Here is a 27,293-nt window from a genome sequence, read left to right on the forward strand (position 1 = left end):
TTGCTGCATCCAAGCGAGCCGAGACCACTATTGGAAGACGGGAGGGAATGTAAACAAACTCAAGCGAGTGGTGCTAAGTTTTAGGCTCTCGTTACCTGCTACTTACTACTATCACAACAAAAATCTGGACGCCACCTTTCTTTCGTCCTTCCAACGTTTTCCCCGACGATCGGATCTGTTCTCTCATCGCCTCTTCACGTAATAACCACATAGCAATTACAACCACAAGTCAAGCCTCTCCGCCTGCTCGTTGTCAGCTCATCCTAACCATTTTTGACATCCCGTCTAAGCAACAGGCTTCCTCGAAACTGCTTCCACCCACTGTATAATATTCAACAACCCTGACCTCTGACGAGCCATAACCCGACCGACCTCCGAATTTCCCGCCTTTGTTTTCATCCTCGCTTACGATACTTCAGTTCGCTTCGTCCCGGGCCTCCCCTCGGCACGAGCATCAAGCGAGCGTGCAGGTTAACCAAAGCAATCTTCAAGATACCTAAATTATGTAGTTGATTAATTAGGATATAGCATAGCTATGAGCGCCAAGAGCTACGGAAATTTAGTATTAAATTATGTTGAGACGGGGAAGTACCTTAGCCATTCATTATCCCAATCCCAATCGCGGTCTCAACACACCAATCCAATCCACCCAATCCATCACGCACCATTCATCGGAAATTATTTCAGCTGAAGAATACGAACGTGTTTTTTTTTTTTTTTTTTTTTTTTTTTTTAGCTGGGTTAGAAATGACTACCTACAACTTCACAATCCAAAACTACAATTTTTCATAATACATTGCTTTGCTTTTGGGATAGCAATGGAATTTCAATTCCGTATATTATAGTTAACTACAACAGCCAGTACCAAAAAAAAAAAAAAAAAAAAAAAAAAAGCTAACATATTCCGGCTTTTCAGATGCAGGCTTCAACTATTCTACGCACTGCTATACTCCCTCCTGTCTACAGGCTGGCTGTGGCCTGTGACTGACTCCACGCACGACCCGCCAACGCGATCTTGTCATCCCCGAAAATGCCACCACCGGTGCACAGGTAGCCTGTTCATCGTACGGGCAGGCAAGAAAATGGGATGATGGGATAGGATACCGGGATCAGTATACATGACGCAGAATACCGTTTCGGTAATGTGTAGAGCGGGACTCGGTGCAAGGGAGGTGAAGTTATGAGTGTGCATATGAATGATAAATCTGCGATTTTTGATGTGAGGAGAGACTGAGGATGGGAGGTTGTAACTCGTGAGGTATGCCATGTCATGTCGTGCACCGCGCGGTACCCTAGGCCCCTAGTCCCCCTGTTACCCGGGCAGAACCCTTCCTCACCTACTCTACCTTCCTTTCCTACTTAACCTTCTTTACGTACCCTGCACAGCGTACGCAAATTACACAACATAGAGTACCACATGGCAGGACATGGTAGCACATAGCGGGGCTATGGATTTGATGCTGTGGAACGGAAGACTCATCGAAGGGCCGTAGAAGTCTGGAGGATTCGGTTGTACTTCGAGGAAGGGAGGCTGAGACTGGGATCGGGAGTGTGAAGACCTGTGAGAGTAGGAGATAAAACCGGGATTGCGAGCTGGTGCTCTGTGGTGGTGTCTCGCGGTCGGATGTATTGGCACCATGGGGGTGTACGTCGTGGTTTGCTGTACATGGTGAGGATGGTGGTTTACCAGATGGAGAGGTGTGGATTTATTTGTCTCTGCTTCATGACGATAAGCGTTGAGGCTGATCGTGGAGAGGGGAGAAAGTAATAGGGAGCAGCAGTTAGGAGTTGGTGAGACATGTTGTGCTTGATTGATGCAGGTACACCCAGCTCAACCTGTGGCCGAGAACTTGGCTGAGTACCCTTGTACCCTTGTACTGTGTCTGCAGAACTGCCGATATTGCAAAATTGATGGTGAGGTGCTTCGAAGCTGGAAGCCAGCCACTGGTAGCTGTTCTGTGTGCCCTCTATTTCATGGTATTGTGCATATACACTTCTTTGGTTCCTGGAACTGGTTGCTGGCTTTGGGCGGGCCGAAAGACAGGCTTCTGAATCCGAGGGACTAATAACTCCCAAATTCAGTATTCAGCTATGTATCACCATACCTTTCTAGAAGGTCAGTACAGCAGACTCCTATGCCATCTCGTCCGGGTTTTTGGGCGGTGCCTGCATACAGGTACGCATGCATACCGCCTACCCACCTACCCACCAGCTTGCCCACTTCCATCCATCTCATCCTAGCTACGACACTATCCTACCACAGCCGCACTCCTACCAGACGCACCCCCAGGGCCTTTAAGCGCCGAGCCAACATAGAACTTACATGCAGTTTTCCCGATACCAACCTCGCCATATTAGATTCCCTCCACATCCACAACCACATCCAGGCCACCTAACTACAAATGCAGACGCGGCTGTACATGTCCATGTACATGCTGCGCAAATCAAATCAGATCAGGCACATCTCCACCCATCAGTCGAAATACCCATATGTATACGCATGTGTGTGTGTGTGTGTGTGTGTGTGTGTGTGTGTGTGTGGAGGTGGAGAAATAGATTCTTGTCTCGAAAGGGAAGAGATTATGCGGCGAGATAAGAGCAAGACAGGTAGATTGGGGGAGACTGGGAGCGGAGGGAAGAGTGTAGCTAATTGTAGCGCGTGTATGCAGTATTATGGAGAATATGCATGCGTGGATGACAGGTACCTGCCGCTGTACATGCATGTATGTATGTATGTATGGGGTTCTTGGAAGGGGAAGGGGAGGGATGGTGGGAGATGGATAGATTGGGTGAGGGGTGGGAGGGTTGAAAGTGGTGTGTGATGATGTGAGATTGGAGAGTAGAAGGAAAAGGGAGGGGTATGGGACGGGATTGTGGGTAATGTGTGGTATGGTTGTGCTGTGGTTGTGTCTGTGAGGTGGTGTGCGTGTGTAATGGAAGACTGTTTGTACCATGGAAGGATTCGGGTGAGACATATTTCACCGATCGCGATCCAGATGACGAAATCCAATGGAAAGACAGAGAAGAATATATCGCGAAGTGTCGCAATGAATGGGGACATGAATTGGGATCCTTACTAACTTGATAGGATTTCGTTGCATGTTGCTCACCGAGATGTTGGCTGGCATCGCAAGCCCAGGTTCCTCGTCATCAGTGTTGCTTATAGAGATCGTGGGTATGACAGTGACGATGAACAATGGAACAAGTCCTCTCTGTTCTTTTCTCGCGCTGCTCAATGCAGTCAGTGGCCTTCATTCCTCAGCCAGCCTCTTGAGCTAGTGCTGCGATACCGATGACATCGACTTCTCTCTGCATCTGCATCTGCACGCACATGTACAGTATGTCCGTCATGTCCTTGCATACGACGCGATTGATGCATCGCACAGATTCAGGGGAGAAAACTGTTGCATTGCATGATTGGTAGAAGAGGAGGTGTCGTTTGTGCAGTGCGTGATGCGAGTGAAGGTGTTGTTAAAAATAGAACTATTTTTAGAAACACACAACGGACGTGCGGCACTAGCGTGCGGGTGGCTGGAGCCTCATCGGTATGGGTGCAGGGATTTGAAGGGAAAGTATGTTTGTGGTTGGAGGGGCATGGGGGAAAGCTGTTTGAATGGATTGGGGAAGGGGGTTGATTGGAAGGACGGGATATTCTTTTGTTTGAGAAGAGTATATTTGGTCTGCGAAGAACTGTGATGGGTTTTGATGTTGCTGCAGAAGATCATCGCAGCCTTGGCATCGGCGACCACATTGAGATGCGGCTGCCGCAGCCGGTCTTGGGATTTGAGAAGATGAAGATTGTCGTCTCCTGAAGCTGCTGAAGAACCGTGGAAGTAGAGCGGAAGGAGAACAATACCTCCTTACCAATTTTCGATATCTGTGGTATCCAGATTATATGGTCTGCCTTGCGCAAATGAGGTCGTCAATCGCTTACACAGGCTGCCAAGGAGCCTCGTCTGCACGACATGATCCCCGGAAATATTCGCAGAAAAAATGTCCTGCTGTAGTGACGACGATGACCGGGAGGATGGAAGCCGGGCCTTTGAGCTGGTCGTCTGCCATTCTGAAGAATGATGTGACATGGTTGCTGGTTCGTGGCCTTGTTGTACAAAAATACCAGGCCAGGATGGTGAAGCGAGCTGAAAGAAACAACAATCCCTGGATGTTACTCACAACCGTTGTGTTTCAAGTTCTGTTGGAGGGAGACTGAGGTAGACTACCCCTCTATTGTCCATCTTCCCATTGTATAGATGAAAGTTGTGAGGATAGAAGTCTACGAGATTCACTTATTCCACATCTCGCATATCAGTCTCTTTTCTCGGCCGAGAATCCACAGATTGGTGGTATGTTCCCATGGTAATGGGATGGAGAGACAAGGTCGGTAGTTGATATCAAGTCAATGAAACGAAACAATCTGCCAATTGTGTGGCCTCATGTGCTGCAAGTGACAGTACCTGCATAGGTCTCCTGTGGGAATCGACAAGAATAGAAGTTCTCTTTGAAGCTCTGTCCCTGGAAACGGAACGTCCCCATGCAGAGCAATTCAACAGGGCTGGTCAACTCTGGTAACATTGCAAACGAAAGGTGACAGAACAACACCTGGAGAACACGGGGTTTGGATCCCATGGGTTTGATTTGCCCGGACCAGAAAACGCATCTCGATTTCTGAATATGTGTGTGACACAAGAAGAGGCACGGAATGTTGAATGGGCAGAGGAGATATCTGCAGCTAATTTGCTGCCTTGAGCCCCCTTGTCGGTAATATGGCCAAATAGAGCTTGAAGCGGGCTATTTTGGGACCTTTTTGATGCAGAGAGGGGCTCGAGGGGCAAGGGGTCGCTCGCTAAACCAATGAGGGCGGATTGCTGACAGCACCGGACGTCGGGTAACGGCTTGTGCAGCCAGTGAGAAGAGCAGGCCTTGCAGCGCTGGGCGCTTAGAGACATGTGCGCGAGATAGCTGCTGGGAAGCGAATGAGTTTGGGCTGTGAGGTCTGTTTGGTCTGCCGTAGTTTCTCTCGGTGATGGAAAGAATGGGGACGTTGGATGATCATACAGAAGTTTGATGGGAGGAAACAGACTTTGAGATGGGCCTACGAATGAAGGAAAACGGGGCTGAGATAAGCCCCTTGGAGACAGCAGCAGAGAAGAATGGGCGACGCTCTATTGGTGTTTTCGTTTCCTTGCTAGGGAACTGGAGATAAGTTCATCGCATGTACGGAGTAAAGAATAAGCAGATCGTTTGCAGTGCCTGATTGGATAATCGACGGGAATTAAGCCTGGATCATGAGCTGTCATAGGCTGCCCTGGAAGCAGCCGCAATTTATGGAGATGCCGTTTTGACAGGTGAGCTGATACGTCGCTCAAGCTTCGAACAGCCGGTTGGAGGCATGTGGGGAATATAACTGGTGGATTAGGGGAAATATGATGGAACTTACGTCGGCCTTTGCTTCGTGAATGGTTGCATTGGAAGTGCGCAGGAGCGAGGAAGTGGGACTCGTGGGAGCAGGTGAGTGAAGGTCAGAAGTCACACTCGATCGGGGCAGGAGTGACTTGTACCCGACGTTCTGGTCCCTCTTTGACTGTGATGGTCCCTCTGGCTTTGATGACACCTCGATGATTCACAGCTATTCCTATCCCCTCTGCCTGCCGTATATATACATTTCTTTCACCATCTTGGATAAAATTATCCTCAACCTTATACCTACAAATACTTCCCCTCTCCTCCAGGCCCATTCCATTCCATTCCATTCCATTCAATGTAACACACAGTTGCACAAGAATCAAAGGCGGGCTCAGGTTCAACCTGCATGCAACTGTTACTTACTTCACTTTACTCTCCCAGTTCTGCCCGTCAGCGTCAGCCTGTTCTGTGAACCTTCTCGCTGGGAATACAAACCAACAGCCGCGTACAGCTATACCATACGGCCACCTGGATAGCCCCTCACCGCACTTTTCTCGCCCGGGCCTGTTTCTGCGTCTGCGTCTCCCGCCAAGCCCTCACTCCCAGAGTCCCAGGTCTCTGGCCCAGCCAGTTGTCTCTCTCTCCCACACCTCCCACACCTCCCACTCCCACTCCCACCCCCTCGCTCCCTCGCACTACTCTACTCCCATCTCCCCCTCTCCCCTTCCCCTCCCACCTCTCCGACCACCACCCATCTCTATATTTAGCATCGAGATCCTCTATCGTCTATCAGCCCGGCACCAGCACCAGCACCAGCACCAGCACCAGCACCAGCACCAAGTCAATATCAACACCAAGAAAAAGTCCCTAGAGCTGCATCCAGGTACCGTCCCGCAGACAGCGTCAACTCTCTATAACACCAACCCGCGCGCCCCGTCCAGGAGATCCAGATCCGACGCCATCCCCGCTGTAGCACGATTCAAACTGTTTCAGGCCTTTCCAATCCATTTCTTTACTACTGCATCGCATCTGCATCTCTCCAGTCTGCCCTCGAGAAAGTCTTACCTCGGTCGCATCCAGTCTCTCCTTCAGCAGCAAGCTCTTCTTTTCCTCGAGTCTATCAGCACCACGCCGCGCACATCGCCGGCTGCCTGTATTCTAGTTTTTCCTAGTCGTCGCAGACTCTGCCTCGCGTTCATGTGTGCGATCGTGCGCCACTATTGAGCCAACGACCAGCCGATAGCTACATCAGGCTGTTTCATTACTCCTCCACCACCTACCTGTGCATCCACCACCGTCCGAGGAGCTGGATCAATTCACAGCAACTTCATATCTTCCGCAAGATCGGCGCGTCGCCGCGATGGGAAGAAGAAAGATTGAGATCAAGGCCATCAAGGACGATCGGAATCGCTCAGTGTAAGTTTATCTGCTGCCTGTGGTCTTCAGCTCGACTTCGAAACATCTGCTGATCAGAATCTTCACAGAACTTTCCTCAAGCGCAAAGGTGGTTTGTTCAAGAAGGCGCATGAGCTTTCCGTCCTCTGCTCCGTCGATGTCGCAGTTATAATCTTTGGGAACAATAAGAAGCTGTACGAGTACTCGAGTAGTGACATTGGAGAGATCTTGACGAGATATAATTATGTATGTTATCCGTTTGGAGCCCATTGGATAAGAACTGACAGCTATTAGTATGGAGGAGCAAGCGAACATAAGGGTCCGGCGGACTTCAGTGGGAAGGGAAAGATGGACGATGATGATGACGATGATGACGGATCTGGACCATCCCACCATGGTTCAGTCGAGCCTCAAATGATGCCCCCTCAATTCCAGAACCAAGCCGCATTCCAACATATCCGCCACCAAACGCCATCTGCTTCTCCTCCGATTCCCAATGGCGTCTTCCCACATCTTCCTCAACAACGTCAACACACTCCACAGCCACAGCATGATTCTCGGCCGTCCTCAAGAAACGGTACCCGAAGAACGGGCTCCAACCTCGTCCCTCAGCAACAGCAACAGCAACATCCTCATCCTACACCTCCCAATGGTTATGCATTCATGCCAAATCCAGCTATATATAACCCTCACAATGGCCCCAATATGCCACCGCAGCATTCTCACGGAATGCCGCAACATATGCAACAAGCACCGCAAATGCAAGGTCCTCCGCAAGGCGTTCCACAGCAAGGAGGACCACAATATCCAAATTACGGTGCACCTCCTCAACAACATCCACACCCACAGCAGGTTCAGCAACTGTACGCTGAGGAGCAGCGAAGAGCTTCTATGCCACCAGCTTTCCCTCAACAAGAAAGACCACAATCGAGATCTCCACCACAACCACAACAGCAACAGGCTCCCCAACAGCAGCCGTCTCAGCAAGAACAGGAGGAGCCACAACCTGCACCTCAGCAAATGTTGGAGCCTGTAAAGAGAATGTCGGTGAAGTCTCGAAGTATATTTACGCCCATTGATGAATCACGGTCTATCCTGTCGCAACACTGGGCTTCTTCAACCTCCAATACCGAGCCATCCCGAGATCCGCCGACGTCAAATAATCGTGCTCAATCTGTTGATGTTGGAGCTGTTACCCGCATCAAGACCAACAACTCTCCTCCGCCTGTTCGTGCTCAAACTCATAACAAAAATCGTAATGTTTCCATGTCTTCGATGTCTTCTATGCCTGATGGTTTCACGCCCCCTTCGCGTACGAATTCGGCTCAACTTGGTGGTGGCAAGCGTCCTGTCCTGAAAGTTCAAATTCCAGATGAGCCTTCACCTGATGGTGGAAGTGCGACTGCCGACTCGGCCTCAAGTCCGCGGTCAGGCACAAACGCAACTGGATCTAATGCTCGTCGAAATGGGCATACGAACTCGGACTCACACTCCTCTGGTGTTGTCTTACCGCCTCCATCGCCTTCAGCATCTGCTCTTCTGTCAGCTGGTGCTTCTGGTCCTCCAAATCCCTTTGCTCGACCTCATCCTGTTTCTCAAAACTCACAAGCGAATTCAAATAACGGAAACCTGATCGATACCCCTGTCTCCGCCTTGCCTTCCAGATTCATGAACAATGACTTCCTCCCGAGTCCCAGCAGTTTCTATCCTGACTGGAACTATCGCGGCAGTGACTCGAACACTCTACCCAGTCCCCTTAATTTCGCCACTCCTGTTGTGGGGACAGGACCGAGTTTCTTGAGAGAAGATAGTGGCAGTCGAGATGGCGGCAATAACGGCAAACGTAAAACTCCCGAGATAGAAGCAGAAAGCAGCGACGCCAAAAGAGTAAAACTCGATACCTGATCATCTCATCCGATATCTTATTCACTTCTCAGTTTTCCTGGTTACGGATATCATATACCTTTATACAAGTCTTCTCCCATCTGGCTTGGGTTTCTGTTCTCTGGTGTAGTGTGTGTGGGTGGCTATGTTATGTCATGTCCTTTTCGGATTCTCTCTGCATTGGGCGGTGTTTGATTTTATCTTTTTCTTCTTCTTCTTTTTCCGGCGTTTTTTTTTTTGGATTCTTTTTATAGGGATGGCATGGGATGGTTGTGGTTGGCTAGCGTGATGTCACTTGCGAGAGTTTTGTCACGCGCGGTGTGTGAGGCTTGGGTTCTGGTATAGGTAGCGGAGAGTGAGGTGATCAGAGTCAGAGTCAGAGTCAGAGTCAGAGTAGGCTAGGCTAGGCGAGCGAGGAGATAGGCAAGTGTTGTATAATGGATACCCTTGCTTTCAGATGGACTTTTTTGCCGCGGATCAGGGTGCGTGACGTGGTGTGATATGTTGTTGCATGGCTTTACCTAGGTGGGAGTGCAAGGGAAAGGGAAAGGGAAGGAAAGGAAAGTAGATATATAAGCATGACATGACATGACACGACATAGCACAGCGCGGTATGGAATCGATCAAGATCAATCAATCAATCAATCAATGTAGTTGCGTGTGTGTGTGTATGTGGAATGAATGTATGAAAAAAAGAACCATGAATCCAAATTACACCCACCTATACACACCCACACACCCACACACCCTAATCTCTCTCTCTCTCTTTCAATCATCTCTTCTCTACTCTACTCTATTCTACTCTATTCTACTCTATTCTACTCTATTCTACTCTATTCTACTCTATTCTACTCTATTCTACTCTATTCTACTCTATTCTACTCTATTCTACTCTATTCTACTCTATTCTACTCTACAATACTGATCCTGATCCTTAGGTACGCTGTCAAATAAGCAAGCAAGCAAGCAAGCCAAAAGCGATGGAATGGATAGCTGCTGAGTTCTAAGCGGGAAGGACGAACAGAGAAGGAAAAAAAAAAAAGGTCCAGGGAATAACCTATTCTTGGAGGGGGGGATGTGGAAGTGATTGTTTGGTAAGGAAGTTTGGGAAGAGTAGTTTGTAAAAGTAGTTTTGGGAGGTTGGGTTCTGTGAGGTGGGGTTGTGAGTGAGTCTGTATGTATGTGGTGAGGAGGAGGGGGGTTAGAAAAAAAACAAAGATAGAAAGAAGAGTGGAAAAGAGATTGCGGTAAGATGAGATGTTGAGATGTTGAGATGTTGAGATGTTGAGATGTTGAGATGTTGAGATGTTGAGATGAACTATTTATTGTTACTGTGTAATATCCTGAGTATACAGTACATTATCTCAATATTAAAAGATAAGTCTGATTGTAATTCTGACTTCTGAACGCCAGTGGAGTGAGGATATTTTCCTGAACCTCCCACCCAGATCTAAACCCCAAAGTTAGGTTAGTTCCGAAGAATCGATTCCTCCATTCTTCTGAACTCTAAATCCCAAGTCCATAACATGGATTATTATATAGATGACAAAGCCCTCTCTTTGCCCTGTTTTGTGACCAGACTGTCTCATTTCTGCCTGCTAGCGTGCGCGTGCGTGCGTCCAGGCGATAATAAGAGCTGTTTGGGCGAATCAGTTAAGCGAGAATGTAAACAAAGCGATGGCTTCATGTGTATTTGTAAAAGAGAAGGACAGGGGGTTGTATTGTGAAATAATTGAAGCTGAAACAGTGGGGTCATGAATATGTATTTGGGCTTTTGAGAGTGGGTTTTGGTTGGAAGTGCGTGAGGGTTATTTTTCCAAGTTGTGGTTTTGCTTGCAGGGGAGACGGGGGTTGTGTGGGTAGTGGGAGGGATTGGGAAGTACGTACATACCTAGTACAGAGTATTCTGTACTCTTTTCGGAGACCGATGAAGAGCGATGAATATGATATTGATAGGGTAGATACTTGATGTTAGCGATTCAACGTTGGAGTGTTTAGGCATGGCTGAAAAGTGTTGCATTTTATGTATGTAATGATGCTGAAACCATTCCCAATCTCAGTTTATCCTGATCATTCCCAAAACCCATATTCCAGAATGCACTGCCAAAACTAGTCCGTTCCATATCCCAAAATTTGTCGCCAATCTCTTCCCAAGTCGCTGCAGAGGCAGTATGCCCAACCAAGACAAAAGCCAAAATCACAGATTCGTGGCTACCAGGTAAACTGGCTCTACCATTCTGCGGCATATGGATGCAGCATCCCGTATCCAACAGCATCCCACCACGGAATACCAATGCCGCAAGCATATATGAAGTACCTCGAAGAATACTTTTTCCACGGAGGTCGTTCGATGGTATCGCCCTTCTTTCGAGAATCGAGCTGGTCGATGACAGCGTCGATTATCTCTTCCGACAGTATGCCTCGATCATACGCCTCTCTCATAGTTCCCATCGACAGACAGCTCGCCAGGGTATCCACAACCACATCCCGTAGTGGCCACGTCGGATATGCCTTCTCCCAGATACATTGCAGCTTTCCAAGAGGTATTTTCTCTCCACTCGACGAATGGACCTCGCCGAGAGAATCAATAATATGGCTCATCACCAAATCCAAAAACCCAAATGGCACTCGTAGATAATCCCCCAGAATATAACACTCGACCAACAGTTCCAGCTTACCCATCTTAACCCACTTCCTCTCAATCACATCTTTATCCGCGACATAAACCAACTTTCTCACGGAAGCAAACCAGCCGAGAGCTTGATCAATCTCTATCTTGTGGGTCGTTAACCAGATACTGTAGAGACGGAATGCGGCGCTGTTGGTGCTAGGCATAAAGACTAGGCCGTATCGCTGCTCCAGCCAGGGACTGGTGGGTTGGAGCATGGTGGAGAAGAACTTTGAGTTTTGGGTGAGGAGGGTGGTTGGAAGGGTGGTTGTGGTGCCGGTGCGGGTTATTATTGTTGTGTGGTTGGGGGTTCTGTGGGGTGAGAGGGATTGTTAGAAGGGTTTGGTTTTTGGTGAGGAGGGGGGAGGGGAAAGCTTACCGTCGTATGAGGAGTCTGTATAGCAGGAACAAGAGGTTTCTTGAAAAGGTGGTTACTTTTCTGATATAGGATTTGAATATGGTGATGGTAGTAAGTCGCCATTTAGCGAGGACGTTCGAGTGGGGTTGTGGGTGTTGTTGCGGCGTGGTATCGAGTACAAGATCATCTTGTACAGATTCATCTTGTACAGTCTCATCACTGTCTCCATGAACACCATCTCCAAGAGACCCAAGTTCACTCTCATCATCAAAAGATAAAGATAAAGGAGCATTCGTAGTTTCTTCCCGGGTGGAAGTCTCCATGAGGTCTTCACAAAGCTTCGACATTGTGATAGTGGGGTGTAGCTGTTAGTGATATTAGCAAATAAGCTATATAAAGAACAATCAGAAAGGAAATTGTTCTTACTCTCTTCATGATACAGTCCTAGACACTGTAAAAAGCGTAGCACTTTATACCCGACTGGTGTTATGTTACAAGACGTCTTCAAGTGGAAAGCTCAAGGAAAAACCTATCGAGATCAGAAGACAGTTCAAGAAAACTTATTCAGTCGAGAACACAATGCGAACAAACCACGCACACCGCGTGCTATGCGACACATTTCGAGGTGCTAAAAGTCACGCCTGTGAATTAGTCGTCTCGTGAACCAGAATATGTCTGGATTTGGTAGGGAAACAGTCGACTGTGGTGCCGTCGAGTCGGTTAGGCCTAATTGGGACGCGGGATCATGTTGGCTCGACACTTGACCGTTATGATCACTTAGATGGGTTTGTAACTTTAACGGTGCTTTGAATGTGAATGTGTGTCTTTTCAGAGTTATGGAACTAAATGTCGAGAATGCTTGGGCTCGATATCGGGTCCGATTGCCCGAGTTAAATATTGACAGCTTTTGGACATTTGTGGATAATTACTTACTAGTAAGTAGTCTTCTCAGCCACTACTTGGAAACAAGCATGCTAGAAGTTGAAAATACAGATCTAAGAGCTAAAATACGCCTAGAAACATCACTAAATGAAATGGTCCACTGAAACTAGGACACATCGTATTTGAGAAAAATAGCCTAGGGAGTGGATCACTTCTTCCTGATCTAGCTTGACACTTTGCCATTTATTGGTAGACCTAGGCGCGTAGAATAAGATGCGACATTTAGGTCGCAGCTAGTAGTTCAACGACACTTTCTAGTCTGACCTAGATCCGCCTAGAGGATTTACTAGCCGGTCGTCGCTTTGCTCGGGGAGAAGTGCCTCGCAGGAACCCCACAACTTCAAATCTGTCAAACGCTTTGACTATACACTATTTGTCTCTGCTCATATGCTCATATGCCATAGATATGTGTGTGATCCTTTAGTCCATACCCTCTGAAACTTTCAAGTGATTCCGACACGGTCTTTTCGTGTCACGTGATAAATGATATCACCACCAATTGCTGTACATAGATTTGGATCGGCTCTGGTTTGTGAGACTTATACCATTGTAGCTGGGAAATCGAAAGCTGGGAACAATGTTTAAAGACATGCGAAGTTGAACCTATTGATTCTTTCATAGAGATTATCTGTATGTGCTAGTTCAGGGTTATCTACACCCATATCATTCCCTATTCACATGTCACAGCATCACAAACAACAATGTGCAGTCGTGAATTCCATGAAACGTTGTAGTGAGTTACTGAAACACTTACAAGACTTCGACCTTGTTCAGACAGATCTTCAAGTGAATGGGTAGATTGCCAGTAATATTTATAATTCAGAACCAAAAGCTCAACTAGTACGCTCAGACAGCTAAGCTACTCTTCAGGTATAAATTGCGTCCCTGGCATAGGTATTGCTAGGCAAAATCTGAGCCTCGTGGCTACAATACAATGCATTATGGACAACTCCATACTTTTGGAATTTAGGGATAACAAGGTGGGTAGATACTGAATGAGAACTGATGCCAAGTTCAAGCCTGACTAAATTTCTTTTTTTTCTGTTTTGGGGACACGTTATCTAGCTGATCCAAACAGAAAAGTCGTCTGCGTTTAAGACCAACTGAATGTTGTCAGGCTCTTGCACTTGCCTGTTCTTCGGATGCTAAACCTGAGAATTTGCAGGATCTATACATTGTGACAGTAGGAACGAGGCGAATTCCAGAAGCACTCCCAGAGCTATAATGTAGCTCTGAGGGGCTGAGCATTGGAGCACCTGTAGTGATACTTGAAACCCAGTCAATGGTAACAATAAAACATCAGGAACAGAGATCTTCTAGAAGCGACGCTTCATTCGAATCACTTGCGTGCACACTGTGAACGGATAGATCAAGCTCCTCCATTCACGCAAAAACAGCAATGCTCTTACTCAACCTGCCCCCACCATGCATCAGAATAGCATCCAGCCATACCTGATCACTCTCCTTATCCCAACCGCGCTCCTCGCCCCAAGCCACGATCTTCTCAAACTTCGATACCACGGCGCCCAGTCCAGACATCATATCTCCAGTCCTAGAAACAGAGGTGTAGGCATCGAATTCCACGACCTTGATACTGGGCACTTCTTTCAGTACCGCCTCAAGCAAGTTCGCAGAAAAACGCTCGTAGAACCCCTCACTCTTCCGGAATCCAGCAAAGATGGCATCACTAGGATCGCACTCCACGAAAACCTTAAGCGTCCTAACACTCGTGCAATCCTTCAATCCCAGAGCATCATTGACAACCCATCCTTGGGGCGGATTGTTCCAACCCGGGCCAACGCGCAATTGCAGTGATGTGATAGACTCACGAGATTGTGCCGGCAGGCGCGCAAGCAGTGGTCTCTTGGTCTTGAAGTATTTACCTGGATATGTAGGGAATATGCGGAAGGTGTGTGTGCTGAAGAAGTGGTGTTTGGCTTCGCGGTGGATCTGCCGGGAAACTCTGAAGAGCGCGAAAAGCTGCATGCGGTGGTAGATCTTGTGGGTGGAGGGATCGAGGTCGATTACAGCTGGAGCAGCAGAAAATACCATGTAGTAGATCTTGTTTCGTAGTTCGGAGGGGAGGGAGAGGAATGGGAAGGGCTTTATCCTGGTGGTGGCGTCTTCATCTTCGGCTTCGGAGGGATATGCTGAGTTGACGGCAGATGCGACAGCAGAAGACGCTGGAGTTGTGAATCGAGAAGATTGGGGGGTCGGAAAAGCACTCTTTGGCCGCAGAGCGAGTCTGTTGTTTGCGCGTCCTTTCATCTTTGTTGAGAGTGAATCCAAGGTCGGAAAAGTTCTCGAGCGGGGTAGAGTGGATGTTTATCAAAGAATTCAGTTTGATACGGGGTGATTCCAATCTTGAGACACAGTATTAATGTATGAATGAATGATAAACTGATTGATTGATTCTTGTGACTATTGAACAAGACTGTCTAGGTCCGGGACGTTTCGAGGTTTGTAGTGGGATTGTAGAGGTGCAACGGGATCGAATAACTCTTGACGGCTGGTGCTGAGCACCAGCCGTCTAGTATCCAATTCTTGAGCATGCCATTTGATCTCGCACGACGTTCAGCTCATGTCCATGGAAGAAATTGGGAGTCCGAGTCAAATTTATTCGCGCTGCAACTTTAGTGAAAGAAGAAGGTTCAAGGACGACTCGCAGATTTATACTTCTCTCACGAGCTCGGAGCTAGTATCTCGAACTAACCACTTCTGATCTAGACGCATCTGCCCAGAAAGATTTCTGGACGGGCCTCACGCAACAGCTCGAATATTATTCTGCCAACCACACAACCAGCCAGCCTATCTTCTTAATTGAAAATAGCTGTGTATTATAATTTTGTTTGTCTTTCATCATGTTGGCCAGAGCAGCTCTTCGTGCGTTGCAAACCCCCGGGTTAAGGACGACGGCAGCAACATACCGGATAGCCTCATCAACAGTATGGACTCGGTCGATGGCACGCAATAATCGACCGCCCAATCACGGACCAAAGAAGCCAGCAGACTCTTCGAATACTCCCATAGGAAAGCCAGCGGGCCCTGCTGCAACTTCGAGTCAACAACCTCCCAAGAGTGTGGACAGACGACCTGATTTTGCAAGAAAGCCCGAGGTTGGCAAAGGCGCTGCAGGAGCTGCAGGAGCTGGCGCAGGAGCCTTCAAGCCTGCTTCAAGTAAAGGTGAAGAGAAGGAATTCTCTGAGAAGCAAGCGGAATTCGAGACTGGAGCTTCCTCGTCAGGAAACACAGCTCCTCAAGCATCCTCCGAGTTCGCTATTGACCCGGCAGAAAGGCAAGCCCCAAGCCAGCCTTTACCAGATCTTACGAGAGGAATACCATCGACCTTGGAATACGAAACTACAGGCAGCACTTCAAAGTCGCCACTAAAGTTGAACCTTACAGAAGCGGAGGAACCAGAAGCTCCAGGGGGAGGTGGACGAGGGCGTGGAGAGCTCCCAGCCTCAGCATATGTCTCTTCATCAGAGAAGAAGCGGTTAAGATTCGCAAACTACATGTACGCCATGTTTGCCATCTTGTCAGCAACCGGAACAGTTTTCCTCGGACGAAATTGGGAGACGGAAGAGGAGGAAAAAGCACACCCAGACGCGCCGTCAGGGTGGGGCGTAGGATTGATGTGGGCTCGGGCAAAGGCTCGGTTGGGAGATCAATTGAACTACTATAACGAACCAGCTTTCCGAAAGCTTCTACCAGATCCAGACCCAATTTTTGAGCGCCCATATACCTTGGTACTGAGTATGGAGGATCTTCTCATTCACAGCGAATGGACAAGAGAACACGGATGGAGAATGGCGAAACGACCTGGAGTTGATTACTTCTTGCGATACCTGAGCCAATATTATGAGTTGGTCATTTTCACAAGTCAACCTTGGGCTGTAGCAGAACCTATTATTCGAAAGTTAGATCCATACCATATCGTTACTTGGCCTCTTTTCCGCGAAGCCACACGCTATGAGAATGGAGAATACATCAAGGTATGTTCTCTACTATGAGACTAAGCTGGGCTTCACTAACATTTGCAGGATCTCGAATATCTTAACCGCGACCTCTCGAAAGTAATCATCCTGGACACCAAATCCTCTCACGTCCAAAAACAACCCGAGAACGCCATCGTGCTCAAGCCATGGGAGGGCAATGTTCAAGACAAAGAACTCGTTTCCCTGATCCCCTTCTTAGAATACATCCACACAATGGCCTACTCTGACGTACGGAAAGCCATTTCGTCTTTTGACGGACAGCACATCCCCACCGAATTTGCCCGCCGCGAAGCCATTGCCCGCAAGAAGTTCCTGGCGCAAGTAGAGGAAGAAAGGAAGAAGCGCCCTAAGCATTCAGGTGTGGGATTCCTGGGTAACGCGCTAGGCATCAAGCACCAGAGCATGATGATGGATCCCGCGGACCAGACACCAGCCGAGGCATTCGCACAGGGCAAGATGCTGCAAGATCAAGCTCGAGAGAGAGGACAGCGAAACTACGAGGCATTAGAGAAAGAGATCCGAGAGAACGGGGAGAAATGGTTGAAGGAAGAAGCGGCCCTCGAGGAGAGAGCTAAGGAGGAAGCGACCAAGGCCATGAAATCGGGCTTCTCGGGATGGTTTGGCGGTTCGAAATAGATTGTCAAAGCCGAATGAGCGGTCTGCGGGCAAAATGGGGTTGGTGTTAGTGTAATTGAGGAGGGAGTGCAGGCAGTGTCTGGAGATGCACTTGTGTATGATTTTTCGACGGACGGTGCTGGTCTCAAGAGCACCAGCTCGCATCTCTTCTCTCGAAACGTTCTGGTCTTCGCATAGCGAGCGTGGGGTGTGTTTATGTGTGGGTACACATATTAGGCGGCGACGTTGACTTCGGATTGGATTTATCACTCGATTGGTATCCGTTTCGCCTGCTCGGCCGCTTATCTATCTGTCTGTAATCCGATTTCAGGCAGAATAGTTGTACAATAGTGTCATGAATAAAGTCGAACGAAACAACAAATGCGAGGGAAACTCAAGTTTTGTTCCGATATTTGACTGTCCCATTTCCATGCTCCGTCACGAGGAAAAACATCCTGACCACAACATAGCCATAGTGATGAAGTGGCGCAGGGGGTACAGTCAAAGGCCGATGAGGGGTTGTTACATATAGATGCGGCTCCTTGCAGGATGCTGACCTCGTGGCTGTAATCGGTCCTGGTTATCCTTGGCTACAACACATGCATCTTCGTCTAGGTGTATCAACCTCATCATCTGCCCCTCCACTTTTGATGCTTCTAACTATCACAGATGACCAGCGTCATTGTATCTCTTCTGTGGTAATCTATGCGCTGTCAATTCCAAACCTTACCTTGCTGAGTATAGGACGTGGACGTCGCGAACAAGATAATAGCGAGCTTGGTTCTTGTTTTGTTTTGAGTATCTGGGTTCCGTCAGCGTCAACCTTGTCATCAATCTCAAATCATTTCAAATCCTGTCTCCTATCCCAAATAGCTCCCACTTATCTTTTGAACCTCCTCTCAACTCCACCTGCCCAAATCTTACCAAGATGCATATCTTCTCTCCGCTCTTCGCCCTCACCCTCCTCCTCACCACAGCTATCACATCTCCCACTCCAGCTCCAGCTGATCTCGCCAACGAGATCATCGCCATTGAAGACGGAGCCGCGACACCTTGTCGCTGCGTGAGGTCCTGCTATAACAACATGAAGGCGTATTGCGATAGCTGTGCGACTATTGCAGACCCGTGGATGTGAGTCTCGTTCCAGATACTTTTTTTAGATTCTTATGATTGGAGAAAGAGAAGGTATGGATTAGGAGGAAGCTTAAGTAAGGCAAATGAGAGGGCAGATTAGCTATGGACCGATTGGCTGACATGGGTGGTATGAGTAGGCAGTTCCAATGCGTCTCGAATCCTTGCTGCGAGTGTGTTGCTTGTCCTTAAGCGACACGCACGCGAAGTCTCTTCCTTCATCCCAAGTGTTGGCCGTGAGAAGTTTAAGAGAGAAGAGATATTCAGCAATGAAGTAAGTTTGATGACTATGAGGGAAAGAATGAATGGGTGCGGATTAGGAGATATGCGGAGTTGATTAGGCGGCGGCGTCTTTTCGATATCTCGGTTGGATTATGAAAATAGTCAAGGCATAGGGAAACACAAAATATGGTATCGATTGGGAGAGAAACATGAGAAAAACTCTGGGAGCATCTAATGATAATGAAATGTAATGAGCAAAGAAACTTGTTCTCGTGACTAAGCCGTTTAAATCCAAATTTGGAGAAGAAAATTATTAGAACTTCTGTTCCTGTCACTCCCATCAGAGTTAGTACTTCCAAGGTAAGCAGCTACATCCACTCCTCGAGTTTCACTTCGAGCATTTTAATTTTTAAGTAATACCAGGAATACTGACGGAATAAGCAATTGTAGCCCTTTTCCTTGACCAAAAGTCAAAACCAGGCATGCAGCTACCCACTGCCACGATCGCATCCAAGATCTGTATCTCCATACACAACGTATCAACATCTCTGCATATCTTCCCAAGCCTCACCTCCCTTTCACATCTCACAAAGGAGCCTCGTGGCATATATCGGCACTCACCTCGTCGCGCCTCATGGGCAATAGACGGTGTTCCGCTTTGTTTCTTCCTTCAAGCAATGCATAGCAACACAATCTACTCCACTTCACATCCGAAGTGTTTCCTAGCAAACACACCGTAGAATCCAAGTGTTCTTTTGCATGCATAAGATCGTCATTTGACCGGCACCGCTCGGCAGCTCTTTACCCGCACATGTACATGTGTCCATAGGAAACCGGTCACTTTAGCCAAAGCACAGTCGAGGCACAGGTACACCGATCAGACCAAAGTTCATTGTACACCGGATCTGATGATCTCTGCATATGTACACAGCATATAACAGAAGGATCCGAAGTCTTCTGATAGGCCCCGCTGACGTCCAACAAACTCTATGTCAACCAACGAGTAGGTCGCATGTGGGGGCGGGGAGTTGTACTTACATATGGCTTCTCTCGCAAACCCTTACCTCATATTTTCTAAAAAGTTTCTACATTCCGAGACCTCAAAATTATCTCTGCCCCATCAACAAATTCCTTCCAGACACGTCCCGCACACACAATGCCTCGCCTCGCACCCTTCCTGTCCCTCATCTTCCTCACCACCACCCTCCTATGTCTAACCTCCGCACTCGCCCTCCCGGCAGAAGACCACAACAGCCATGACATCGCATCCCCCTCCCCACCCTTGGTCTCAGAAACCTTAGAAACTTCAGAAACAGTGAATTACGTCTGCGAAGAAGGATGTCGAAAACCGTGTTTCGACTACGGGTACTGCAGTAGTTGTGATTCGTTGACTGGTTATGAGTGAGTCTTTTCCTCTCCTTATTTTTTGTTGTCGTGAGTGCCGGTGGTGTATGGAAATGAGGATATTAGAGAAGGAGGGGAGCGAGACATGTAAATTTGTGAGAGGGTGAGGAGGGTGTGAGAGAAGAAGAGGAGAAAAAGGAGGAAATGGAGGTCCGTGAAATGGGATGAGGTGAGGTGAAAAGTATGGGAAGGAAGAACCCAGATAGGTAGATGGAGATGTGGCAGAGGAGACTGGAAAGGAGATGGTGAGGTTGTGACGAAGATCCGCATTGAAACTTGTTCAAAACGGAGGGCCAGATTGAAGTTGAAACTTAAGGTAGACTTGAGAGTCAACTCAGAAAATTTTGCTAACAACTTTGTGATGGCAGGCAGTTCAAGTGCGACACATCTTGGTGTTGCGAATGTTTGTGCTAGAATCCGACCTTCTCCGGTCGACAGGAACGAGGGAGACTAGATGAGCGACGTTGAAGTGTGAGACTATGTTTGATGGTATTAAAAAGACTGAGTTATTGACCGGTTAATTGATTTACTTGAAAGTAGAAAGTCGGTACACCACGAAGAGGTGTTACAGCGTGGCTGATGCTCTGAGAGCTTGGTACAATTATCAGAGAAAATCGACTTGACAAGAAATGATGAAAGATTGCGAGCGAAGGAGAAGATACCGACAACATGTCAAAAGATAATGAGAAACGAATAATAACAATCCAAAGAAGAAGAGACATGACATTCGCTCATATAAAATCTAACGCCATGGTATCTTTGCCCCAGATCAAGTCCCATGCTCCCTACTTTACACAGCGCTCCTCTGAACGCCGACCCATATTAATTCCATCACTAAATCTAAATGAACAAAAACAGATAAATTAAAAGCAAGCATATGAAACACAAAACCAACTTTTCCAAATCCATCTACAAGTCATGACTCGTGGCTCATCTCGCGTTCTACCTGTTCATTGGTCGGTCTCCTCTGTTGTCGCTCGATTGCTTTTCCTTTTCCTTTCCCTTTGTCTTTCTTGTCCCTGCTGGTCTCCATCGGTCTCTTCGCAAGCTTGAGAACACTATGGTGACGAGACATTCCCTCCTTGTACTGCCCCGCTCTTGCGAAAGCCGAGCTTCTAAGACCCTGAGCAACGCGCTCGTAGTCTTGATCGTCATCAACGTATAGCTCCATCTGAGTTGGCCCATTTGGTACCGATGTCAATGTCGTCTCAACTTCATGCGTGTCAGAAGATCCGCCACCGTGGTGGCAGACACCTTTGACTTTATCGGTATTTGGAGCTTGTCTTTTGCGGACTCTGGATTTGGAGTCCATCTTTGGACTTGACTTTGAGGTTGGGAGTGAGGGTAAAGGACGTTTCGTGTAGAGTGACATGAGCTTGGGATCGCTAGGCGTGTATGTCTTGTTTGTCGGTACTGAGGGAGCCGTCGTGGAGGGAATAACGACCCAACTGCCATCCGAGTCACTATCTAGGTCCTTTTGTTCTTCTGGTTTAGGCTCTAGTGACACAGGAAGCTCCAACTTCCAGTCCTCTATACATTTTCGAATCTGAGTGAGCCTGTGATGGATCAGCGAGAGCCCCAAGGAAGGATAGTGTGTTGACCCACGTGATTTGTAGCTTGTATTGCTCGTAGAGGTGCGCAACGATTTCTACATCCGTCTTTTTGTCTTCGAGGTAAAGACATGTAATATAGTATCGATGGATGCTCAGGATGTCTTCCTCGGTCAACTCAAGCGTATGGATTTCCATACTGCACGTCGAAAGAAGAACCAGAAAGTAAGCTTGTTTGGTGCTGGAAAGTTAAACCGGGGGAGGAGACAGATTGGTGGTGATTTGGGTTTGATATATGTGGCTACTGATGGTCTCAGCGTCTTGGAGGACAGGGATCTGTAGCGGAGCATTGTAGCGCTTCGGAAAAAGACCAGATCTTGGGTTGATGTTGGGGGAAGAGACTTGACCAGATACAAATGAACGTGCATAACACGGGACATAAGCGGCAAGGGAACTGTCAAGGAACAGAGGGGAAGAGACGAAACAGCAGAATGCTTTGATGAATGCAAGCAACCTGGTTGGATAATGGTACGAAAGATAAACCTTGAAGGTAGAGCTCGTCTACATGTGGGATGGTCACCAACAAATGAAGATGCCGACCCAGCGACATGGTAGACCTGCAGCAACCAAATGCGACCCGAGGGAGTGGGTGGCCTTTCATCAAACAAGTTGACGTCGGCATATATGATTTAAGGGAAAAGATTCCTGGCTAGGATGGAATCGTTGGATGAGGCCAAAGACTCAGAGACCGAAAACGGCGAGCTATCTCTAGCCTTCATTGCAAGTTGGGATACTTGATTATTGTAAAATCGTCCGGTGCTGAGTAGATCGACGATGCACTCCTGGGACTTCAGAATCAGAAGAGCGTCAGGTTGTGGCTTGCATGGGCGGGGGAAATGCAAGGGTTGGAACATACGGAGCAGAAGCCCCTCTCTGATGTTGTCCCAGCTTTTGAACCTCGAGACGGGGCATCTAAACACCTGTCGCCATACGAGTCTTGTCAGTGCCCTCAATCAATCGCAAGCAGTTCCAGCTGGGGGGTTCATCAGAATGCAGGGGCATGATCATGTATGATGACGATCCAATAAGCATGCCAAAGTGTTGGGTGGTGGCTTATGAATTAATTCGGGTCGTCCCAAACGGCTGCATGTCAAGCTGTCAAATGAACCTTCTGAACCGACGCAGCCGCTGGAGAAAAAAGCAAGCCCGTGCCATTCGGCCGGGACGAGGATCTCTGGAGCCGGAAAACAGAAGGCATGGATGGTGCGGAGACGATAGAAAAAGCAAGCATACTCGGTGTTGCTCCCGACAAGGACTTTGTCCGCACCCTGCGCTAGGCTTTATGGTCCCCTACTTGCGTAATGGGTCGATAGAGCTGCTTTCAAAATAAACAAATACGACGACGTACAGATATTAGGGGATTTCCACAGCAGTAGATACCACAAATGTACCCTGGCTTGCGCAATTTATCTTGGCACATCCTCGAGCAAGTCGAAAAGAAAAGACGAGTGCCTAGACTGTAACTCGAGCGAAATGGCGTTTAATCCCTGACGGCTGAGGACAAACCCGAATCTTTACTGAAGCCGGTTTGGCAATTGCCAAGTTCTAGATGATGTTGAGTACTCTGCACTCGCCCGCAATACGGCGCTGGTCAATATGCATCTTGTTGCACGGCGCTAATAGTGTCATGCCTTGCCAGCCGACGAAATCGACGGGTTGCTGTTCATACTCGTAACATTTGATGCTGGAAACCAGGAAAGGGCACGTCTTACGAGCCCAAGCTGTTTTTACATAAGTTGATGGCGCTTTTGAAGGGGGCTGTCCAATGAAGGAGAAGGCCCACGTGGGAAACCATACTGACCAGATACCTGGGTCTGATGGAAAAAGAAACTCATCGATTTGGTGGAGAAGCGGCCGGGGTATTGGCACCGATGAGATGGTTATATCGATGCATGTTCAATATTTCCCGTCTTCCGCTCTGAGCTGTCAGAAATGAATTGGCGACTGTTTGTCGAATGGAAATGAGCAGGTCGAGCTTGTCCCTTGCCTCAAGCCTATCTAAGACGATATTTGCATTGTTCCATTGACGATAATGACTGCAGTTGTAGCTGATTTGTGCTCAAGCCCGTAATGCAGTTTCAACAATGGCTGAATGAGACATTCAGATCGCTGGTAGCCTGGTACGTACCTAGTCGACACTGAGACCGATGAGAGCAAAATCCAGGAGACCGGCTGAGCCTTCCGGGACAAGGATGATGAAGATTTGAACCGTGGCAGCGTGGCTTCCCGCCTACAGCCCCTCCCAAGCGAGACGCTCATGCAGTTTCCATCAACCTTGACCTAAAATTCGGAGCAGGAGTTTCTTCCTGCAGTCAGCAACACTTTCATCTATCTTTGCTCATCTAGGGAAAAAAGCCGCGCGCATCGGCATAATGTTTCAAGTTCGTGCTGGAGCTGAAAAAGGTGACTGCATGGAAGGTTGCATGGAAGCAATTTGGAAGACACGCCTCAGCCCTGCAGTCAGATCAGTTTCTCCCGACTTGGCTCCAATCGTGTCTGAGTACGGTGTACTGGAGAACAATTTGTAGATCCGGAAATGCGGGAGTAGACATGCAAGCTATCGGAGCCCTTGACAGACAGCCTTGATACTTCTCCTTTAGATGGATGATTTGTCCATGCAATGACGATTCCGAAGCTGGCATTATTGTAATCGCCGTTGAATGGTACATGTAGCTTTCTAGACTTTGCAGAAGGCTGCACTGGAAGGATCGAAGTTTCAAGCGCATCGACTTCGACCCATGAGGCAGGTTGCAAAAGTGCATTTGTTCGCTTCGACGTGAAATCGATATCCGGTGAAGCTCGGTCTGTATGACGGGGATGAACAAAGTGCAAATGCTTGCAGAGCTGACGGTTTATCAAATATCCATGATGCCAGGGTGATTGAATTCATACCAGCTCCTGCAACTGACTTATCCGCTGGCAAGTGAAACGAAATTGGAGTACTGGACGGCAAAGCTTGTCGTCCCCAATATTGAATCTAAGACCGACACACGCGCTCCCAGCTGTATTTTATCCCTGCCCAAGGGCACATACCTCACCGGCGTCTCCATGACGAAGCTGCGTTGTTCACACATAGTTTGTGTGCGTCGAGGAATGTTAAAACGACAGATGGCTTTTCGGGACTTTACCACGAGGCTGGACATAGTGGCCAAAGTGCAATTGTCCCCAAAGCGCGGTCTAACTGGTGGTCGTTGCAGGTGTGACCCTGAAATCTTTCAAGTAGGTGATAGCTCCCCAAGCCCACTAGAGATCAGCCATGACATCTTGAACTTGGTTATCTGTGAAGGAATATTTTAGGAACATATGTTGGGCTTCGTGGTCGGCTCAACGCCCTAGCGAGGTAAACACTTGCTCATCATGGTTTATAGAAAGAAGCACTACCAACCTGCTCACTGTGTGAGGAGCCCAGCAAATGCAGTATGCAGTGCATTGATCCTCCATAGATGGAGTGCAAAGAAACTGATTTCGAATGTCGCATTGGTATACAGACTTGACGGTCTCATAAGCAATACGTCACGGCCTTGCACTCTAAGAAAGCACAGCTCTAGCCAAGTGTAAGAAATAGACCAGAGGTGCTTATGACAGACAATGAGATTCAGTCTTGAAAACCGAACAAAAAATTGAAATTGGAACAATTCGTACGACTGAACTCGAAACAAGTCGAGGTTGAAATAAGACTCGACTCAACTCAAGGTTGGACAAATTGAGTTTCGGCAAGCGCTCCTCTTGCCAAACGAGGAAGGGACGATTCAAGCCCATTGATGCCCAAACCCAAACTCACCCAGATGAAATGTACTCAAACCATAATCAAAAGAACGCTGAAAAGGGAGGAGAAGACGATCGGCCCTTATCAGTCTCTTTTGGGATCGCCATTGTGCTGTAATAACAACCGTAAAACAGCGAGAAGCAATTGGAACCAGAAACAGTGCAGAGGGAATCGACTAAATCAGTGGGGAAGAAGGATGCAACTAGATTTCGCAGAAGCTCACCAACTGACAAGATAAGGCGATGTACTCAGAACTCCGCAAATGCTCCTGATATTGACTCTAGCACCCAATGAACCACGCCTTGCATAGAGTTCTACCTGATGCTAGAGAGAACCAAACGCCTATAGTACAATACAGTGTAATGCAGATATCATTATAGCTCCTCCTCCACATCCATAGCATCACCGTTTGCATGCCCGTTCGCATCAGACTTCTCCTTCGGAGCAGAAGCCTCTTTATCGATCATCTGTCTTGAGACGGATACGATGTTGTCTTCGATGAGCTGTTGTCCGACGTCCTCCAAGTGCTTCTTTGGGTCCACCTTTCCAACATATCTCGTCTTCAGCTGGTCTTTTGTAAGTTCTGTTTCCTCCTTCACTCTCTTCTCATATCCCTCCGCGAGCCCCACCAGCTTCTTTAAGCGCTCGTTATTGCGGCCACCTTCGACGCGGAAATCGTCCATCTGGAGGCCCTCGGTCCAAACGTGCTTGTGTAGGTTCATCAACATGTTCTCCTCTAACGCGGTCTTGCGGTAGTTGATGCCAATGCTGTAGTAGTGTCTGTTTAATCCGTGGATGAGCGCTTGAATGGAAGGCTTGTTGAGATGTCCCAAGTTAGATGTACTTTGGCGGGGTTCTTGGCCGAGCATGAGTGACTGTGGGTTGATAAGGCGGAAAGCATCAATGACGACCTTGCCCTTGACGGATTGAATGGGGTCAACAACAACTGCGACGGCTCGAGGTGTCAACTGCTCAAAGGATTGTTGGGTATTGATATCGACCGAAGAGAGCCAGCAGCCAAATCCAGGATGCGAATGGTACCATCCAACAACAGTTTCTGGTCTGCAGATCTTGTCAGAATATGCGGAAGTTTGTTGTGATCAATATCCTTACCGTCCAGTTTGCCTTAACATATCCATCATCTTCGTTTGAAACACAGGGTCAACAGCCTCGACACTGACACCGGTACCACTCTGCGGCATAGCAAAAACATCGACCACTCGTACTGTGAAGTCGTCTACGAACTCTCCCAGCATCAGACCCATAACTTCCATAGGTACTCCAGCCCTGCCGTGTCGCAGCATCTTTAAAAGCGCAAGGGAGGAAATGTAGACGGTTTCGGAGTTATCGATCAAAGTTGTGTTATCCTACCGAGAAAATATAGATTAGCTGCAGCCCATTCCGAAGCTTCTTTGAAGCTGCAATGTAGTCTGCATAGCTTACAGATCCGGGTGCAGCGCTGTTGAGTCCGCCCATATTCCCAGCCGAAGCCAACATGCGATTTAACCTATCCATCTTGACGGTTGTATATGATTATGGAGGTTGAGATGTTTGATGGGGAAAATTTTGTTCGTGAGTCGTCAATTTCGTTGCCACAACTTCTCGCTGGTTCTGTTGATGCTTCAGTTGGAGCTCTCCAGCCAGGCAGTTCAGAGACGCGAGTTGCTGCGAATCAATTTGGAGTTTAGCGCGAAGTTAGCTCATCACATGATCGCAGCCTTGGGTTTTCAGCCTCGTCTACGGGTTTTTGCTTGGTAGGACCTATGACATGAAATCATCCGATCATTTTATGGAAACACATCTAGGAACAAGGAAGTTAGTAGCTTCTTGCCTTTGACAAACGTATATTCAAAAATCTTCTCTCATTCAAGGATTTGGAAAGGTGAACCGTTGAAGT

At 47.9% G+C, this 27,293-nt stretch overlaps 9 protein-coding genes across 9 annotated transcripts; 4 read left to right on the plus strand and 5 right to left on the minus strand.

Moving 5' to 3' along the window:
- Positions 1–2,671: 2,671 nt before the first annotated feature.
- On the minus strand, positions 2,672–3,061 carry ONS95_000104 (uncharacterized protein; the record flags this gene model as incomplete). Its single annotated transcript, XM_058493243.1, has 1 exon — positions 2,672–3,061. The coding sequence occupies one exon, from the start codon at positions 3,059–3,061 to the stop codon at positions 2,672–2,674; it is 390 nt and encodes a 129-aa protein (XP_058363443.1).
- Positions 3,062–3,895: 834 nt separating this feature from the next.
- ONS95_000105 (uncharacterized protein) lies at positions 3,896–4,210 on the plus strand (the record flags this gene model as incomplete). Its single annotated transcript, XM_058493244.1, has 1 exon — positions 3,896–4,210. One exon carries the CDS (start codon positions 3,896–3,898, stop codon positions 4,208–4,210), a length of 315 nt encoding a protein of 104 aa, XP_058363444.1.
- A 2,553-nt stretch (positions 4,211–6,763) lies between these two features.
- Positions 6,764–8,703, plus strand: ONS95_000106 (uncharacterized protein; the record flags this gene model as incomplete). The annotated part of the gene is made up of 3 exons (XM_058493245.1): positions 6,764–6,819; positions 6,888–7,044; positions 7,093–8,703. 3 exons carry the CDS (start codon positions 6,764–6,766, stop codon positions 8,701–8,703), a joined length of 1,824 nt encoding a protein of 607 aa, XP_058363445.1.
- A 1,981-nt stretch (positions 8,704–10,684) lies between these two features.
- Positions 10,685–12,323, minus strand: ONS95_000107 (uncharacterized protein). The gene is made up of 3 exons (XM_058493246.1): positions 12,135–12,323; positions 11,730–12,073; positions 10,685–11,662 (listed from the first exon to the last, which is right to left on the minus strand). Exons 1-3 carry the CDS (start codon positions 12,141–12,143, stop codon positions 10,912–10,914), a joined length of 1,104 nt encoding a protein of 367 aa, XP_058363446.1. The 5' UTR covers positions 12,144–12,323; the 3' UTR covers positions 10,685–10,911.
- Positions 12,324–14,033: 1,710 nt separating this feature from the next.
- ONS95_000108 (uncharacterized protein) lies at positions 14,034–14,918 on the minus strand (the record flags this gene model as incomplete). Its single annotated transcript, XM_058493247.1, has 1 exon — positions 14,034–14,918. The coding sequence occupies one exon, from the start codon at positions 14,916–14,918 to the stop codon at positions 14,034–14,036; it is 885 nt and encodes a 294-aa protein (XP_058363447.1).
- Positions 14,919–15,511: 593 nt separating this feature from the next.
- Positions 15,512–17,284, plus strand: TIM50 (mitochondrial inner membrane protein required for protein import; the record flags this gene model as incomplete). Its single annotated transcript, XM_058493248.1, has 2 exons — positions 15,512–16,645; positions 16,694–17,284. The coding sequence occupies 2 exons, from the start codon at positions 15,512–15,514 to the stop codon at positions 17,282–17,284; spliced, it is 1,725 nt and encodes a 574-aa protein (XP_058363448.1).
- Positions 17,285–18,191: 907 nt separating this feature from the next.
- Positions 18,192–18,398, plus strand: ONS95_000110 (uncharacterized protein; the record flags this gene model as incomplete). The annotated part of the gene is made up of 1 exon (XM_058493249.1): positions 18,192–18,398. The coding sequence occupies one exon, from the start codon at positions 18,192–18,194 to the stop codon at positions 18,396–18,398; it is 207 nt and encodes a 68-aa protein (XP_058363449.1).
- Positions 18,399–20,936: 2,538 nt separating this feature from the next.
- ONS95_000111 (uncharacterized protein) lies at positions 20,937–21,768 on the minus strand (the record flags this gene model as incomplete). The annotated part of the gene is made up of 2 exons (XM_058493250.1): positions 20,937–21,576; positions 21,626–21,768. 2 exons carry the CDS (start codon positions 21,766–21,768, stop codon positions 20,937–20,939), a joined length of 783 nt encoding a protein of 260 aa, XP_058363450.1.
- A 2,052-nt stretch (positions 21,769–23,820) lies between these two features.
- On the minus strand, positions 23,821–26,911 carry RPN11 (multicatalytic endopeptidase; the record flags this gene model as incomplete). Its single annotated transcript, XM_058493251.1, has 3 exons — positions 23,821–26,458; positions 26,510–26,763; positions 26,840–26,911. The coding sequence occupies 3 exons, from the start codon at positions 26,909–26,911 to the stop codon at positions 25,771–25,773; spliced, it is 1,014 nt and encodes a 337-aa protein (XP_058363451.1). The 3' UTR covers positions 23,821–25,770.
- Between the last annotated feature and the right edge of the window lie 382 nt (positions 26,912–27,293).

The sequence above is a fragment of the Cadophora gregata genome (genome assembly GCF_030347475.1).
Source record: "Cadophora gregata isolate MNR1 chromosome Unknown scaffold_1, whole genome shotgun sequence".
In the NCBI taxonomy this organism is placed as follows: Eukaryota; Fungi; Ascomycota; class Leotiomycetes; order Helotiales; family Ploettnerulaceae; genus Cadophora; species Cadophora gregata.

What these genes read in the sequence shown, in the direction of transcription:
- ONS95_000107 (XM_058493246.1), bottom strand. An exon ending in TACAGACTCCTCATACGACG is followed by an intron (nt 11,663 to 11,729) that starts GTAAGCTTTCCC and finishes CTCACCCCACAG; the next exon opens with AACCCCCAACCACACAACAA.